Raw genomic sequence first — 20,037 nt, 5'->3', positions numbered from 1 at the left:
CCTTTTTTGTCATCTATCCCGCCTAACTATAACTTCCAAAAGGTCAAAACAAATCTCGCCATACAAAAATTACTAAAGTGCAAGCAGCGGTGACGAAAGGTTCTATTGTAGTCTATACTCCTACGCATTTCAACAATATGACACTTTGAAAATGGAACCGTTAAATATTGTACGTTACGCATTTATTACATCTTTGATTTACGTGTCACGAATATACAAATAGGTAACTATGATCTTATTTTCTGTTAGATGCTTTATTACTACGTATTAGCGTATCTTTTATCTTGGCATAGCTCATATTATTTATTTCTAATAATTTTAGTACAAAGTTTCGAGTCCAAAAATAGTAGAGTTTATTTTTATTTTTTACTCGAAATAAGACTTAAACAAAAAAGGTAGATGGACTTTGCTCAACAGTTGACTTTATAAAGGTCGGAAGCAAGTCATGTAGGTGGCACTATATTTTGAATATTGCTTTATTAATTTAAAAGTACATTCGGTTAGATTTGCTATGGACCTTTTATAATACGCGTAAAACTGCTTATAAGTGCCCAATACAAAATCCTCGCAACAATCATTGGGTGTCAGGTAATAAATACCAGCCAAAAGACATAACCTTAAATATAAAAAAAAAATATAACACTTAATTATAAGGAAACTAATTTAAATGCGGAATGTTTTACGCGCCAATACTTCCAGTCGGCCATTTTCCAAAATGGCGAAGGTTGTCAAAATTTCAATTAGTTTCACGTACCCCTATTATAAATATTTAACAGTGAATTATGAATATATTTGCGACAAATTCGTTTATGTGCAAATTAGGTGCAACAATTTCATAGCGGACACAATGCGAAAGCCGTTGTGAAATATTTTGTACTGCTATAGAAATGTCTGTGATGTAAGGTTATTGAGTTTATTTGATTCTACTTGGATTTAGCGTGGCGCTACCGTCTGGAAATCAAAAGTACAACTATCAAGTATCATCTATATATAACTGTCAATTGTTTGAAATAACTGTCAGCGATTGACAGAATGCGCGCCAAATTCATAGTTAAGATGGGACAACGTCTGTCGGGTCACCTAGTTTATGATATAAACTGGACTTTTTTACACAGTCATATGTAAATATGAAATATTCAAAAATGGAACATAGTTGAAGCTTCTTTTTTCTTCTATTCAAAGATCGAAACCTCTTTGGAATAAATCAAAGTTTTACTAGAATCTGATTTATTCCTTTATTATTATACCTCAGACTTTTAGAAGTGTACACAATATGCGCATTGTAGACAAACATTTACATGAGATATCTACACTCAATTACAACTTCGATAACAATTACTCGCGATAAATCGCTATCGACTTTTGCTTTCGATCCTCTGAACTGGGTCACTCGACACTTTCACAATGACTTTTTATCGTCCCTGACTTTTTTCTTAAGGAAATCACTGTTATTTATTGTTGGAAATATTATTTTTCATTTCGTATCATTTTGGCGTTATTGAAGGTCCAATAGCCCTTTTTCCTTCGCTCCCTTGCCACAAATTTCAGTGAGACGGTACCCACTAACCGGTCGAAAAGGACCCGATCTTTCTGTGGACAATATGTCTACAGAGTAGCCTTTTCAGGTAGACTCTGTGTGCAAACTATTATTGTAAAATAAATTATCAAAAGCTATCCTGCTTATAGGAATGTATTATGGAGTAATGTTGCTTTAAGGACGTATGGTTTAGTCATTATAGTCACCTCTAAAATATCATTAAAAAACAAAGATCAAATATGTCATACAAAAGATGAACATAGCGTAGGTTAAACTGGTTGAGGCCTGATGAGGTTTTACTAATTAATACGACTTTAATATTCAACATACCTAACTACAAAATTAATGTTATTTGGTTTTATCTTATAAAAAAAACAATGGAATGTCAATGACTAAATATAAATAAAAACTTAACCAAATAGGGTAGTCTTTGCTTTATTTCCCAGAATAACACTAAAAACACTATTATATTATAAAATAAAAATAGAATTCCGAAACGGCAATCGCATTTTATGTCAAAGTTCCGAGAATTGATTTTATAAACGTTTGCCATACATTTTTATGTATGGCAAATACATGTTTGTCAGAAAGGAGGTTCTATGCTATATTTGATGTGTACCTAAATTTAATTATATAAAATACCTATCATATTATTCAAGTCTTTATAAGTGATAATTTCCAGTTATCGCTAAAAATAAATAAAAAGAAAATCATGAAGAAAAAGAAAAGACAATAGTCTTTTCAAATTTTTACCAACTTGAAAATTATTAATCTAATTTTTGCAACATAAGTAAAAATTATAGTACCTTGTAACAGTGAGCTCGTGAAATGTCCACAGAAAAATTCAATTTAACATTTAATTAAAAGAAAAGCTAATACAATATTAGTTCACACGTTCTTCCCGACCTTGTTAGCTCGCATGCTCTCAGCAATTACGAGATAGAATGCTCCAATGATTTCACTCAAACTGGGTCTCCAGTTACGTGCATTACTTGCTTTGTTATGATTCAATCAACACACGGCTCTTAGAAACTATTTCAAATATAACGGCGATGGTTTAGGAAATAGAGACCAGCGGCGAAACGTCCATACAACCCGATTCCTACCGGCTTTCTTTTAAGGTTCATTTATAATATAATAATATCAGCCCTGTATTATATACTTGCCCACTGCTGAGCAGGGCCCCCTTACTACTGAGAGGGATTAGGCCTTAGTCCCCCACGCTGGTCTAGTGCGGATTGGTAGACTTCACACACCTTCGAAATTCCTATAGAGAACTTCTCAGATGTGCAGGTTTCCTCACGATGTTTTCTGTCACCGTTAAAGCGATCGATAAATTCATAAAGAATACACATATGATTTTAGAAAAGTCAGAGATGTGTGCCCTTGGGATTTGAACCTGCAGACATTCGTCTTGGCAATCCGTTCCACACCCAACTAGGCTATCGCTTTAATTTAGGATTGTCTTCATTTTTGTTTTCTATTATATTGCCGATATGTTAACTTAGGCAATACCATTGCCTCGGGTTACTTATTAAAATTTTACCCTTCGCTACTGGGTGAAGCGAAGGTTGCAGGTTCTAATACTATAAGGCTAGGCTTCAAATTAACTTATTATGCGATCAGAATTTAAAAATGCCGATGATATCGTGCGCTATCGATTATTGTCATTTGAAAAATGTGATTATCAAGGATTGGAAAGACTTCCTGATTCATTGATTTAAAAATTAATTTTTATTATCGTGAACACGCTATATATGTATGAGTAAAAGTAAGCTAATAAATCTTATAACTTTTAATATAAAACATAAATATTTATGCGATAGCGAGTGCATCCATATTTCACTAATTAGCAACCCATTAAATATCTTGAGAGAAGCCAAGGTACATTTTTCTTTAGTTTTAGGCTGCGCATTTTCCGCCAAAAAAAATAGATAAAGAGTAACCTATAGCACTCAGGAGTAATGTAGCTTCTTAATAGCAAAAGTGTTTTCAATATTGGTTGAGTAGTTCCTGAGATTAGCGCGTTCAAATAAACTCTTCAGCTTTGTATATTAGTATAGGTTTCTTTGCTTCTACTTCAGCGTTTAAAGAACCATTGATCTATTTATTTACACCATTTCTGTGTCCACAGGAAAACTCTAACTGTCTTATTTATTGATATTTTCTTTGTCGACAGGAAAGCACTTGGTGTTCTCAACAGACCCGGAGTCAGTGAAGGACGAGTTCGCGTTCGACAACCCAGGGTTCAGGCAGGAGGAGCGACACGCGTGGCAGCATGAGGCGCCCACACTGCCGCTGGGGGGCAAGACCCCCGCGCTACATGCCGAGTTCACGAAACCTGAACAGAGCAAGGACGACTCGCATTTGCAGGTAAAAAAAATCAGAATTGTCTTATATTATATCTAGTGGTATACCATGTTAATAAGCGGCGATCGCCTTGAGTGTGGAACGAACTGTTGAGACGAATGTCCACAGGTTCAAATCCCAAGACACCTATGACTTTTCTAAAAATTATGTCTATTCTTTGTGAATTATCGCTTGTTTTAACGGTGAAGGAAAACATCGTGAGGAAACCTGCATGTACCTGAAAAGTTCTCTATAAGACTTGAGGGTATGTGAAGTCTACCAATCCGTACTAGGCCAGCGTGGTGGACTAAGGCCTAATGCCTCTTACTAGTAGAGGAAGCCCGTACTCAGCAGTGGGACAGTATGTAATACAATTATTATTATACCATGTTTAATGAATTCTATGTAAGCATAGTTCCACTTTGACTTTAATCTTTGTAATCTATGAAAGGTTTCGGACTGGTTAGCCTATAAAATCTGAAGACTGAAAGCGATTTTGAATCGACCTCTCGATGCAAAAGGCTTGGCGTCTACTATACTTGGTAGGGAATCTAAGCTATTATTTTATTTAGGTGTATGTTTCTAGGTACTTATTTAATTTGTACCTAATACGTTATATAATATGGTTCTAAATAATGAATTGTATACTAAAATGGAATAAATACTTCATAAGAATTACAAATATAAATATCAATATGTTAATGTAAAATATGTATAAAATGAATAAATTTGAATCAGTTAATGTTCTTCATACTAAAAACAGGACAATGTTCTGTAATATTTGTAATCATATTTCTCGTAGTCATCTTTCATTGGTGACATCCATAGCAAATCGGAGGTTTAATCGAGAAACAGGCGCTCGTGGTATGATTTTATGCGATAAAAATAACTTCGGTACATAGGGATCATTTTCAAAGGGTAAAAACTAAGGTACTTTTCTTCACAGCTATGCTTCACAGTGTTAAAAAAATGTAAAGTTTAAAGCCGTAATTTAAGATTGATGATCAATGTCTTAAAGTTGCGAACAGAGAGGAAAACATAAAAAAATATACATTAAATAACGTGCAGTGTGTGTACTTAGTGTATAAGCCATATAATGTATAGTATTAAGTTAGTATAATGAGACCAGTCTAATAAAGAATCTGAAATCATCAATACGTCTCAATACATATATCGATCCTTCCATTACAACGTTATTTTTTTTGCCATTACCAATATGATTCTGAACCTTACAGGCAAAGGAAAACACCTGAAAGTTTGTTAAACTCAGTAACAATTAAACTGATTTTGATGTGTACCATGTCCTTCATGACAAATAAACTATATTACCCAAAAAAGTACAGACTGAAATCGTAAATGACACCTAGTTAATAATTTTTCCACAAGATGATGCGACAAGTACGTCTTATGTAATGTTTTCGCGTAACTCGTATCCAATGTTTGTCAAGTTGCACAACACCGATTCACTTTCCTCAGATTTACAGTACACATAACTACAGTTATCTTTCGATACGATAATGATTTTTATAGTGTAACTACTAAGGACCATTTTTAATCGATCATCAAACTATTCAGTGTCTTTGCTAATTCTATGTGACGTAGTTCTCCTTTAAAGAGGGAATATCAGAATTTCATAGGGCTGTGTTAATAATTCAATCTCAACCTTGATTTACCTCAAGTAGACGTTTAATGTATTGAATTGAGTGAATGATTCGTAAACGAATTTAGGCCAGGGCGGCCAATCTCAACGGAGATCAACCAAGTACGCAAGATATATTATATGTATAGTGCACAAGTATTTGCGCAATACACAGGTGCACTCTCTAATCCTCCACACTCATAGTCCGGTGAGACGGCAATCTGACATGACCGGAGAGAAATCAGGCGCAGGACCAACGGCTTTACGTGCTTCCTAAGACACGGGGGTAGCACACCGCCAACTTTCTGACTCCTAGCTGCGACTGAATAATTTTTAAATACTTTCCTTTTTTATTATGATAAAGCATTTTCTAAAACCCGCGCGATTAGAATTTGAATAAAAAATAATATTATGTAGTATAGTGCGTAGGTGCAAATGCAACTCCCTAATACTAATCTTGGCGGCGCACATATCCCTAATGCTCAACTATGAACTGTGATGAAATTATAGGTAATATGCTTATAAAGTCGCCAAATTAAGTTGTATTATCTGACTGACAATACTAAGAATTTTAGTACATTGTCATACAAAAGCTATCGCTTGACTACTTATGGAAACCGACGTCACTAATTTGACAGACTAAGTACGCTCATCGACCATTTTCTAGATATATAATAGTATAATAGAATTTGATGTAATAAATAATTGGCTCATATCCTGGGGGTGATAGTCATAGCTTCCTTCTCGAAGCCAGTCAAAGATAACTACCATGTTATTGACATCAAATAGGGTTGCCACTTGTGTATTATTTTAATACGTAATTTAGTTTATACAATGGGGTAGTTTCCTATGTTTGATTTAGCCTATTATTTTATATGTAACAGAAAATAATATTAAAAAGAAATTCTTCGGTGAAATGATCATCAAAATTGGTTGAAAAATAAAGCAGTTATTCATATTTAAATATTGTGAGCAAAAGTAGTGGGATTATCGCGCTGTCCTTTTCTCACGCACGCAGCGCTATGGCCGGTGGCACTGGGCGACGTCACATTTCACTATTACTGTAATTTGACAGCTTACCTTTCCACCAAATTTCAAAGCTTTATAACTTATTTATTACTGCGTGGATTTAGAAAATTCTTTTTCCGAAAGATTTGGGATGAAATACTTTTTTGATAAATGTAATCAAAAAAGTCGTCAACTACCTTATTTGTTTGTTTTTTATAACACGGAATGAGGCGCTTAGCCGCCCGTTTAATAGTAAGTAGCCTAGCAAACTTTGAATTACAGTTTACAAAGTATCTTTATACTGCGTCGTAAGCTGCTTAATAATGCTCTACGACTTTCAATGTAAATCATAAAGTGTTATGTGTCAAATTGCCTAACACAGTGACTAAAATAAACACAACAATGCTTTCCAAACGCTTGATGACAGAAATAGACATTGTGCATGTAAAAGTTAATGCTGAACACAGTCAACATGACAGCCCTGCACGTAGCACTAACGCGACCATCCGATCGGCATTCCAACGCGCCTCGGAACAAATTGATTCGCCAACAATTTGCTTTGTCAATGTGAATGAACCAACCATCTTTGAATCTTCACCTAAGTTATAGTCTCGAAGTATACGATCGTAAAGTCCTAACTATTTAATTGTTCGATCTTAATTTTTCCAGTTTTCAGAGTAAATACATCGGTAAGCGTTTACGATAGTTAATTTATCGAGATTACTGCCTTTACTTACAAGTTTCCTAACAACAAAGACTAAGATCATTGTCGTATATTCTTCCAATACATACATGTATATCGATATCCAAGATTATATAGAACGAACATTGGGAAGAATTTCATACAAAATATTGCACTGATGCAATGCGCATGCGATGGTTACTCAATCAAGCATGAAATAGCAAAATACCTAAGTAAAATACTGCATACCCTTTCCATATCGTGATTTGCACTTTTTAATGCGCTGATATTGACTAGAAAAACCCAATATCACTACCCGGGATTCGAACCCAAAACCTCAGCGGCTTACCTACCACCTAGACAGTTTAATAATGTTTATAAAGACATTTAAACTGACAATCTATGTAACAAGAAACCTATTAAAATCGCTGAGCACGTGCAATGATTAACACTAATGTAATCATTAAATGCGCTGATGATTCGCCGTGTCATTAGAATCGTGCGGATCATCGTCACTTAATCAACGACTGGAATTTGCGATGCGGATGTGACATCAGTTTATTTAAATAAAAATAATATCAGCCCTGTATTATATACTGTCCCACTGCTGGGCACGGGCCTCCTCTACTACTGAGAAGGTTTATGCTTTGACCCCCGCTGGCCTAATATGGTTTGGGACCCCTCCCGAGGTAATTCTTGTGCGCTTGGTCCTCACACCAAATAGTTTCTCTTAAAATACGGTTAGCGTATCACGCTGTTTTGCTAGGACGAACTCATTAAGAATCAAATTAAAAAAAAATCTGACGGGAGCAAATTATCAGGTTGCAAAGCCTATATGATATTCCAGGCCATGTCTATCCATGTGCCGGCAATACAAATCCGTTCAGCAGTTACTGCGTTTACTTCGAACATCAAAACATTCTTACAAACTTTGGCATTTGTTTAGTAAGCAACAGTTACTGCATTTACTACCAACATCAAAACATTTATAGCATTTATATTAGAAACGATTAAAATACAGCCTCCAACCTTTTTGAAGATGTCGTCATGACCTAAATACAAGCACGTGTTAGCCCCATGGTTGAGCCTCAATAAACAACTAATCCGCGGAAACTTCCGACGCTCAACGGGACTCGGTCATTAGCTAAGCGATGTTTTATCTCAGTAATTACTGCATTATTAGTTGAGTGTACCAGTTACTTGGAAAAATCTTAATAAGATTATGCTTGTCTATAAATCTTGATGACAATACGTCTTCTTTATATCGATTAATGTTAAATGAAGTTAACAGTATGACAAATGGTGTATGATTTACAGCCATTTTCAATAAACGATCCAATCAGAAAAAAAAATGTTTTGACATGCTTACAAATGAGTTATTTGATTGGTTTATTTTTAAAAACGGATTGAGATTGAGATCGAGATTGGGATCGTTTATTGAAAACATGTGTTAATTTTAATTATTGGTAATGAAATGTGCACGGCAATTCGTTTTTTTTTTCATTATCGAACCCTGCACCAACACCGAGTGAAACCTGCGAATAAACCTGGGATACTGGTATCACACGGCCTAGCGACTTCAGGGCTCTGAAGGAGAGTTGGGAATGGATATCAGGGGAAGGGAAATGTGGGAAAAACAAAGGAACTTTCTTAGGATTGGCGGAGGGGAGAAGGCCAGGAAATATTCGTGAGCCCTCATAGGCTTCATTGTGTAATGTGTGTAATCTTCATTATGTGTACAACCATGAAGTATACACGCTGGATTGTGTGCCTAGGGCCGCGGCCAATATTCCCCCGTGTATGGGCGTGCATTCGGTGTGTCATCCCAATCAATTCTAGGGTTAATCGGTCATGAACCCTGGAATCATAATGAAATAAAAAAAAAATGCTAATGACCGCTCGTCTTACAAACATCTTCGCACATTGTCACACGCCCTTCATTTATGTTTATTTCAATAAATAAATATGCAATCTCAGAAAGGTAAAACACTCAAACCGATTTATGATAACATTGAAAGGAATGTCAAGTTTAAAATCAGAGTAGCGATATCTTATCTAAAGTTCAAGTGTTTTGGATTGTGTGTAAAACTGATTTAACGACCACGTGGTTTAAGGTTTATTTACTATTGCAACATTTTTCATATGGTCATAGCGTGATGTTGTATAGCCTATAACCTTCCTCAATAAATGCGTTATCAAACACTAAAATAATTTTTCAATTCGACCCAGTAGTTCCTGAGATTAGCACGTTTAAATAAACAAACTTCAGCTCAGCAAACCTATATTTCTACTTATACGGACGGGTCCTACATATACTACTAGTACAAGTGTAAAAACACAACTTTACAGGAGAGCTATTTAAACATTATTTTCAGATTATAACCCTAAATTAACTATTTACTTTGTTCCTACCATGATAGCATTTAAAAAGTAAATTATAGATTTAAAAAAAAAACTTCGCTATAAAAGTTTCAAGTGGTGCAACGTATTTGTCTACTAAAATACATTTTTTGATGCTATTCACTCTTTTTATAGTCCAGTTTTTAAGTAAAGGAATTAAAAAAAAACTATTATGAATAAAATAGCTTGAAAACGGAATTAACATTTAGACAATTAAAATAACAAAGGAACAGTGGATTGCGGAAGAGTGTATTTCGTTTTAAAAGTTAAAAAATAGTTTTGAGATAACTTACTTATAACTTCATTAAAATCTTTTTTGTTATTAGATTTAAATTACGTTTTATATAAACCTGGCTTGATAAAGTATCAAAACTATTGTAGAAATTAATTTGCTGAGATATTCAGATATGTCAAAAATCTTAGTCGTATCTTATGTGAAGAAAAATTATGAAACAAAGTTTGATTATTTAATATATAAGTTATAATAATATAATATCAACTCTGTATTATATACCGTCCCATTGCTGGGCACGGATGAGAGGGATTAGGCCTTAGTCTACCACGCTGACCTAATGAGGATTGGTAGACTTCACACCCTTAAAATTCGTATAGAGCTTGTCAGGTATGCAAGTTTCCTCACGATGTTTTTCTTCACCGTTAAACCCCTAAGTTTACTTACAATGAAATAAGTTAGTATTAACCTTTCGGTATCAATCTAGAATCTGGATCCAGGGATAAATAAGCACTCTATAAATCCTGGTACCGAAACTGAATAACTCACAAATGTATTGCAAAACATTTCTGGAAGTTGCATACCTTTGAATCGTTGTTCTCACAAACCTGCATTGAAGGCGTGTAGTGTTTAAAATATTAATTAATTTTGATCAATTCGCAGTTCCGTTTAGCCAAGGACAATCGCATCATTAGACATATTTCACACGGTGCCAACATTCCAAATTGAGTGAGTGACAGGTGATGTCATAATGCAATGTTTAACTTGTAGTGTTTGCCTTAGTGGAATTATTATCTACTAATTACTAGCTTTTGCTTGCTGATGCACACGCGTTCTAATGTTTTTCTGGGATAAAATTACCGCATTGTATTTCCCGGGGTATGGAGACTATGTTTTAAGTTAGACCTCTAGCGACACATCGGTGAAAACTGCATTCAATTCCATGCAGTAGTTTTTGGCGTGTTGATTGTACAGACAAAAGTCTATAAACTGATGTTTTGGCTTCTGTTGCTCTAATAAAGAACTCCTATATTTCTTTTTCTTCAATGTCTATCGGTATAATGTATAGACATTGGAAAGTTACAAATTTTATAATACGTAGAGAATAAATAGGTATATGTATATGTCAGTTTGAGAGCCCTTTCCTTGTATTAATGTGTTTGACTGCACCAGTGCAGTGGCGTAGTTGTATAGCATGCGTTGTACGACACCGCTCTGAGGTTCTGGATTTGAATCTCTGGTCGGGCAAAGTGACGTACAAAAAAACCCTCCAACACGCGGTAGTGTCCTTAAATTGTTTACCGCCTATTACAATTCCCTGCCGTACCCTTTTACTTGAGAATTTATTATATTATTCGACTTTCAAAACTAATGACGTCATTTTTAATACCACCATTATCTCAGTTCACATAGTGCCAACCATCAAGTGTTAACAAATGACAGCTGATGTCATACAGCCATGCAGTGTACAGGCTTTATTGACGAATGAAATCATCTTTTATTAATAAGGTCAGTTTAAGGTTGTCGGATGCGGAAAATGTTATATAAAATAAGAGTAATAAAGACATAGCGTTACACCGTTTTCCTTTCCAGGGTAGGCAGGGATAATCGATAAAAAAAAAAAAATTTTTTTTTATTACTATAATTCATATCTATATTTTTAGGCTATGTTAGGTCCCATATAATGTGGGGCGAGGATATAATCATTTGCCGTACACAATTCCAGACACCATGCTAATAGTTAGTATTTCGTAACAAGACCTGGATCCTATGTCACATATGTACCTCCGTGTCCCATTATAGAGTAATATAAGTCCTGTATTATATACTTTCCCACTGCCGGCCACGGCCACGGTCCTTCTCTACTGAGAAGGATAAGGCCTTAGTCCACCACGCTGGCCTAATGTGGAATGGCAGATTTCACAAACCCTCAAAATTCTTATAGATTACTTCTCAGGTATGCAGGTTTCCTCACGGTATTTTCTCCACTGTTAAAGCAAGCGATAATTCACAAAAAATACACACATAACTTTAGAAAAGTCAGGTGTGTGCCCTTGGGTTTTGAACCTGCGGACATTCGTCTCGGCAGTTCGTTCCACACCCAACTAGGCTATCACCGTCCACGTTACATGTATTGATATTGTTATCACTCGTTCTATCGGTGGAGGAAAACATTGTGGGAAAAGGACATTCCTTACTACCTAGTTTTCCTTGTCAATGTGGTAGATAGATGTGTTTAATAGTGGCCAAGGGTGATATTTTCCTAAAAGGAACCCGGCACAACCTATAGTGCTACTTATGCATAAATATGGTATGCAAATTGTTCCACCGGCAATTTTATTTTACATAAGTTACGAAAGGGAAGCCGATAGGAATCAGGTTCTATGGACCCTTCACCACTGTAAGGTACAGTATCAGGGACGAAGGCTAAATTATTCCAAAAGGTAACTCCAGGAAAACAAATTGCCTTGGTTAACACTTCGCGGCCAATTTAACATAAAACAGGAACTAAGACATACGCTAAAAGAGAAGCCGGTAGGAATCGAGTTGTATGGACGCTTCGCCAGTGGTGTTTAACTGTAGGGGGTAGGATCATCAACCACTAATGGATTAATGAGATGCCTCGATAATAAAGATACTGGCGGTGGGTTCATATAACCCGCTTCTAGCCGGTAATTTTGTAATGTAAGGAAATTACTTATTAAAATAAACATCATCATAATCATCATCAGCCATTTAAAGTCCACTGCTGAACATAGGCCAAGAAAATAAAATATATTATCAATAAATAAACAATTAATATTTATAGCAACGGTGAGTTAAAATCTAATTATAATTAGAATCAGTACCGACCTATATTTAGTGTCTTCTCTTTCGAAAAATTCCATCCTTCGTCACCGAGACAAATTTAAGAGACATTTGTATCTACCTACTAAACTTTTTTTTTTTTTTTTTTTTTTTTTTATTATAGAGTAATAACAGCTGTTTAACAATTTCATATATATAACAGTTTAACAATAATTTGAAAGCCAATAAAAATTACTCATTTTACAACTTAAGTTACATTTCAGACGGTTTTTGTGGAGAGTTAAAAAAGAAAGAAAAGGCGGGGCAAATTAATATAACGATAAATAAACGATGTCATACTAACACACGTATATACGGATTGAGCATACCATATATATCATATATATAATATGTGTACATATATTAATAAATATTATAAATACATACATACATACCAGTAAAATTCCTTATAAGTTGCCATACATGTCGGTGTAATTAATAAATGAGTATTTTTGTTATAATCATAATCATACCGAAGAGAACAAAAACACGGTGGAAAAGAAATAAATAAATAAAGATAATATCATTTTGTTCGATTCGCAATAAATATTCCAAGATTATAGTACGGCATACATACCGCGTACACTAACGGCTACACCACAGAAGCAATCAAACATAAGCATTTACTAACATATTATTATTAAAGAATTAGGGATCCGAAGGCTGAAAGTGACGTTTTACATGGCACAGAAAACTGTGTTTGGACCCTACAAAAGGGTCAATGCAAGAAAAGTGTTCGTTGTAAGTATTTGGTAGTCTCGCAAACACGGAGTTTTTACCATAATTTGTGTTACGAGGTGGAACCCGAAGTAAAGGTGTGTGCCGGGTGCGGCGTTTAGGTGTTGCTAGAGATATAAGTTCAACAATTTCAGCGCAGTCGAGACGACTGCGAATAACATCATATAAAAAACCCATATCGAGTACTTGGCGACGTTCTTTTTAATGTAAAAAAGACCATAAGTTTGACAAATGTTCTCATAGCTAGCTGCTGTAGAGGCTTTTTTACATACAAAATTGAGATGCCGTACAAATTTCTTTTGTATGCTTTCAATGCGATTGATATATGTGTTATAATTAGGGCACCAAACTGGACTTGCATATTCTAATACACTGCGTACGTACGCATAATATACTATTTTAAAGCTAACTGGGTCAGAAAAAGGACGGCAAGTTCTTATCAGGAAACCAAGGTTACGGTAAGCTTTGCTAATAATCGTATCAATATGCGTAGACATTGTCATTTTCCTATCAAAATATACACCCAGGTCACGCACTACTTCAGTTCTCTCAATTAAAGTTCCGTTAAAATGGTAGGGAAATATTATAGGGTTCCTTTTTCGTGTAAAGCTAATACATTGGCATTTTCCAATGCTGATAGAAATTCTGTTATGATTGTAATAATTAATTAGTCTATTGAGGTCATCTTGTAAACGCTCACATTCAGTAACAGAGGCAACCTTCATACAATTTTTTTTGTCATCCGCATATAGGATGTACCGAGCATTTTTAAAAACACTATGTATGTCAAACAGGTAGGCGTTATAGAAAAGAGGTCCAAGATGCGACCCTTGAGGAACTCCAGAGGAAATTGTGATAAAATTAGATCTATATCCACCCAGCACTACTGCTTGAGAACGGTTAGTCAAATAAGAACGAACCCACCGTAACAGATCCCCATGTATGCCCAAATATTCTAACTTTCGGAGAAGTATATTGTGGTCCACTCGATCGAAGGCTTTTTCAATGTCTGTATAGACCACATCAATTTGGCCTCCATTCTCCATTTCGCAGAGAACAAAGTTCGAAAATAATGCCAAGTTAGAAACAGTAGAACGGCCTCGAAAAAAGCCGTGTTGAGTTTGAGGCACATTCCGAGCAATAAGAGGGTACATATGCTCATATACTAATAATTCCAATAATTTACTGATAGCATTAAGAATGGATACAGGACGGTAGTTGTTGATTAGAGATTTAGATCCTTTTTTATGGATTGGTACAATTTGAGCTTTTTTCCAGACGGTAGGAAATACACACTCTTTGAGTGATCTAACAAACAGAATTGTAATTGGAAATGAGAGTCCGTCTGCACAGGAAGCAAGAAATATAGGAGGAATACCATCGCAACCGGCCCCCTTACTTCTGTCCAGCGAGCGAAGTGCTTTTAACACCATGACTTCTGTTACTGTAATGCGGGACAGAGTATCAGTGCATAAGTACTCTTCTAAAGGTAATATGAACCTAGGTTCATGTTTATACCACCAGCTACTAGTAGTAGCTGGTGGTATAAACACACTTTTAAAGAATGTATTAAATACTAGCTTTTGCCCGCGGCTCCGCTCGCGTTATAAAGTTTTTCAGGCTAAAGTTTTCCGTTATAAAAGTAGTAGTTTCCCGGGAGCCTATGTTCTTCCCAGGGTCTCAAACTGTCTCCATACCAAATTTCATCTTAATACGTTGGGTAGTTTTTGAGTTTAACACGTTCAGACAGATGCAGCGGGGGACTTTGTTTTATAATATATTTTTTAGAACTTTTTAAGTGGAATAATCCCGTTATACATCATTGTTGCATAACTTTAATCGTTTACGCAGCACAGGCAACGGAAGCTCTCAAAACTAATAATTTTCTCCGTTTTTACAACATGTTTCATTACTGCTGCGCTCCTATTGGTCATAGCGTGATGATATATAGCCTATAGCACTACACTAATAAAGAGCTATTCAACACAAAAAGAATTTTTCAGTTCGAACCGGTAGTTCCTGAGATTAGTCATTACTGCTTCGCTCCTATTGGTCATAGCGTGATGATATATAGCCTATAGCACTACACTAATAAAGAGCTATCCAACACAAAAATATTTTTTCAGTTCGAACCGGTAGTTCCTGAGATTAGCCATTACTGCTCCGCTCCTATTGGGTATAGCGTGATGATATATAGCCTATAGCACTCCACGAACAAAGGGCTATCCAACGCAAAAAGAATTTTTCAATTTGGACTGGTAGTTCCTGAGATTAGCGCGTTCAAACAAACAAACAAACAAACAAACAAACAAACAAACAAACAAACAAACAAACAAACGAACAAACAAACAAACTCTCCAGCTTTATATAATAGTATAGATTGTACAAATATTATGACCATCTGTGTAGGTATTGTCGTTAAACGTAAATTTCTGAGGATAATTAGATCCACCTCTCTTGGACTTGACATACTTCCAGAAATATTTTGGAGATACTTTAATAAGCTTTTCCCAGCTATCTACAAACTGAGAAAAGCAAAGTTTTTGTACGCGATGTTGTCTCTCTCTAAGCAGGGAAAACTCGTCATAATCCCTAGGATTGCCAAATTTTTTCCATCTTCGATGTAATTTTGATTTCTCATTAATAATTTTTATTAAGGCCCGACTATACCAAAACGGAAACGACTTGTTTTTGGAACCTCTTGAGGTGGGTACAAAAAACTTGGACAGCTATTTATCATTAACACAGTAATTTTAGGTAAGGAAAAGTTTTATCACAAGTTTTAGTTAGATACATTTTACAAAAACAAGTTCAAGCACTACAGGTACCTACGTTTTGATGTTTGCAAAAACTCTGCTATAATTTTAAATTATTAAAACGAATCAAACTTAGATAAAATTTAATTCATTTTAATCTCACGAAACGGAATGACCAGAATGACCTCCGTATTGCGAAACCAAAATATTTTAATCGCATTATTTTATATTATTGAATTACCATTATCAATTTACGAAAAAAAGCAAAGGAATCATAATCCGTGCAGCCAAAGTGTCAATAACAAAAACATTTTTGTAATTTACTTGTTTTTTCAGCGTGCAAGAATCCGTCACGTAAAGCTATGGGCGCGAGACTTCACCGGGTTAGGACTGCGGTGTGGAGGCGGCGCGCGAGAGGGCGTGCACATCCACTCAGTGTTGAGGAGCGGGCCTGCTGCTGCTGCCAGATTACAACCAGGTATAGAGTCTGGAATTTGTGCCCAATATGGCGATAGGCTCTCCCCCATCACATCATGGGATGAAATACTCGCGGTAGCGAAGCGGCGTAAGCAGCAGACGTATTTACAATTTAAAAAATGGAGATTTCAAAAGTGGCTGGCAGACCTATCAATTATTTGGCTAATAATTTGTTCAATATTTATTATGAATTCACTACGAACGCGCGATAAAAACAAAATATTTTGTTTCGATTGCCATCTTGTATTGAATGCTACTCAGTTTTGCTCTCAAGTGCGATATCAGATGAAAGTTTGTCAAACTAAGGTTGACATCTTAAGACAGTCACCATATCGGTTTTGGACTGGAAGGTTCTGGATTAGATTCCATGATCGGGCCCTACATCAAGGTTTTTAACAATATTTCCAACCGAAGTACTACGTCGTTTTTTTTAAACGTAAATACCAACTCAAGCGACATTCCAGAAATTTTTACCCTGTTATTACTCGTTATAAATAGGTCAATCTTGCACAGACTTGCGCACACGAGTGCCAAGTAAAATGTATTTTTAATGTCGTTTTTTCTTACCTTTATTTCTTCAAGCCCTCAGCCCCGCATGGCTAACAAACCGTAACTTATTGCAAAATGTCACACTGGAAATAGATAATTGACATTTCAAAGGGCCATCGTTTAGAAACGACACATTAACTTCATTGTGTGGTAATATTAGATTCAATATCACGCTCTGTTTTGAAAATTATAAGCTTTGGTTTAGTTTATTGTCCTATTCAGCGAATCTTTGCTGGTATTGCGAAAACAATTCCTTTCCTTGCAAAGAAGCAATAAATCACTACGATTTGCATATAGATAGTTCATTAAAAGTGACATTAAAAATTCTATCCTTCATAGGAACCTTCATTGTAGAAACACTGTTAAGGAAGTGAACCTGCTACGGAAAAGTTTGGCGGATATTTCAAATATATTAAACACAGACCAAACCGTTCCTAAAACCTATAAAGAGTATTAGTCAAAATAAATGGACGTAACGAAAATTCTTATGGAATATTATTACAACATTATCCATCTTTGTTTTTTTTTATTCGTTGTGTTAAACCGAATTAAGACAAAAAAGGAGATTTTTTTTTTCTAAAAATAGTATTGTTCATAGAAACTATTTCGTAACGTATGTACAATATATCTTGAGAAGTACTTTAAAACTGGTTTTTGAATGCTAATGACCTAAAGTCTGTTCAAATAAAACCAAACGAATTTAAATCTTCCAGGTGACAGAATAAAGAGCATCAAGATAGAATTCGTCGGCACCCCGCTGGAGGACGCCGTTAGCATCCTATCCCTCGCGTCTCCGTATCCTGTGGAGTTGGAGGTGATTGAGGGAGGACGGGCGAGCGGCGCGGGGCGCGGCGTCCAACATCCGCTGCTGAAGAGGGCTGGGTCTACAGGAGATGTTAGCACAGTGAGTGTTTAACACCCAGTACACAGTAAAAGTAACTGCTAAAGTAAATTTCATAAAAGCCTTTTTTTTTCTTTTGTTTTCCTGTGTTTTATTATGGAATGAGACATAAGATTCGCTGTAGGTTGTTGTGTTTATGTTTGTATTTGTGACCGGCAAAGGGTAGAGTCTCGCTATTTGATAAAAGGCCTCACAACGTCATCATTAGTAACCGCAAATATATTAGATACACTTTTACATCAGTAATACAGAAAATTATAACGATTTAGCTGTATTATGTAACACAGGTAATCTATCTATACTATTAATATATAAAGCTGTAGAGTTTGTTTGAACGCGCTATTCTCAGCAACTTCTAAAGCGATTTTAAATTTCTTGCACTAATAAGAAGGTATATTACTCCTCGCGTGCTACAAGCTGATTTTTATCTCGGGAAAATGTAAAGCGGGATTTTTATCAAGGGTAAACTTTTGCACGCGGGCCGGGCCGCGAACATTATATGAATAAAATCAAATAACATCTTTATCTTGTATTTCGGGAGAATCAATTTCGAATGGGCATAATCGTGTCTAGTAGCCATGGATTATCTGTTGTAAGTCTGACTATAGAGTATCGGTCATAAGATGATTATATCTACCTCACCAGTCTACTCTGTATAATATTTCCAACCCCTATCTTTCTATTTGATTAATTTCGTTGCGGGATAATGACAAATTAGTTTCCCCTGAGACTTGCCGAGCTTCACTGCTCGGTGTCATAAAATGCTTGCCACTGCTGATCCTGGCTTACAGGGTGTGAGGGTGGGAAAGTCTCCTACATCTACTTTGTAGACTTAGATTTATTAGTTACACCTCCCTTCACAATACGTCTTCGCCTTGCTAGGAATGAATCCCCGCCAGTGACATCCGCGCATTCGACGGCTAGAGCGTCTTGGAAAGCGCGCAAAAACGACATAAGTGTCGGCTTTCTTTTAGTACTTCACTTTCCCACGTCACGCCTACGTTGGCGGTGTTTGTTTTTGTCTTTTTCTATTCGTCACTTAACGTCTCGTAGTGAAAATTGACACAAATCAAACCAGCTCCCTTGGTATGTCCCAAAAACCGCGACTCATAAGTCGAAGTTCGAAGAGAAAAAAAAACAAATCATATAGATTTTTTAATAATATTTGGTAAAAACTATTTCGTTATGTATATTTATTATGAGAAATACTTATATATACTGGGATTACAGAAACCAAAGTCCCGAAAAAACTGTTTTCAATAGATATCTTGTCCACTTTTTACATACATACCATGAGCATTTCCATTGTTTTTGGTTATAACAGTACAACACAATCAAATCATCAATAACATATTGTTAAAAATAAAAAATAATATTGCGATTCAATAGTTCATATGTAATACCTACCAAGATACATTATATCTTAAGCGTCTCGTACATCGATATCGGTTAATTTTGACGGTTGTGATTGGTCGAGAGACCAATGCGTGAGTCACGTGTTAGTCTCTCGACCAATCACAGTAAAACGACACGGAGTCGGCTCTTTTTTGACATATTTTAAGCATAAACTATACCTAAATAAAATTAAGATGTCTCTTTGTAGTATAAAAGAACAGTATTTTTCTAAATGGTTCTAAATTCCACTCTTGTGTTAATATTTCGAAACGACGGGATTTTAAAATCTACATTATTTCTATCTCTTCGATCCGGCTAATGTCCAAAACGGCCGCACTGATTTTATGAGGCTTTTTCTGACAGCTACCTGACTTAATGGATTAATTTTCCAATTAAAAATGCACCTTAAAAATATTAAAAATAAGTTTTACTCGAACGAAGCTACAAGTAAAAGCTAATGTGAAATATATGCATTTAGTGTCTGCGCTATAATTGGCACAGTTTCCTACATTGCAAATTGTGGTAAA

The 20,037-nt window shown here is 35.6% G+C and overlaps 1 protein-coding gene across 2 annotated transcripts in view; it reads left to right on the top strand.

Moving 5' to 3' along the window:
- LOC115452740 overlaps positions 1-20,037 on the top strand; it is a 63,406-nt gene that overhangs the window by 37,450 nt on the left and 5,919 nt on the right. For both annotated transcript variants that reach the window (XM_037438059.1, XM_037438061.1), the window contains exons 2-4: positions 3,717-3,910; positions 16,525-16,666; positions 17,928-18,118. In XM_037438059.1, coding sequence (XP_037293956.1) covers positions 3,717-3,910; positions 16,525-16,666; positions 17,928-18,118 — 527 coding nt within the window. The remainder of the gene's footprint in view (positions 1-3,716; positions 3,911-16,524; positions 16,667-17,927; positions 18,119-20,037) is intronic.

Source organism: Manduca sexta, chromosome 2 (genome assembly GCF_014839805.1).
Source record: "Manduca sexta isolate Smith_Timp_Sample1 chromosome 2, JHU_Msex_v1.0, whole genome shotgun sequence".
Lineage (NCBI taxonomy): Eukaryota > Metazoa > Arthropoda > Insecta > Lepidoptera > Sphingidae > Manduca > Manduca sexta.
Note: the sequence above shows the minus strand (reverse complement) of the source record. Positions and strands in the feature narration are given on the sequence as shown.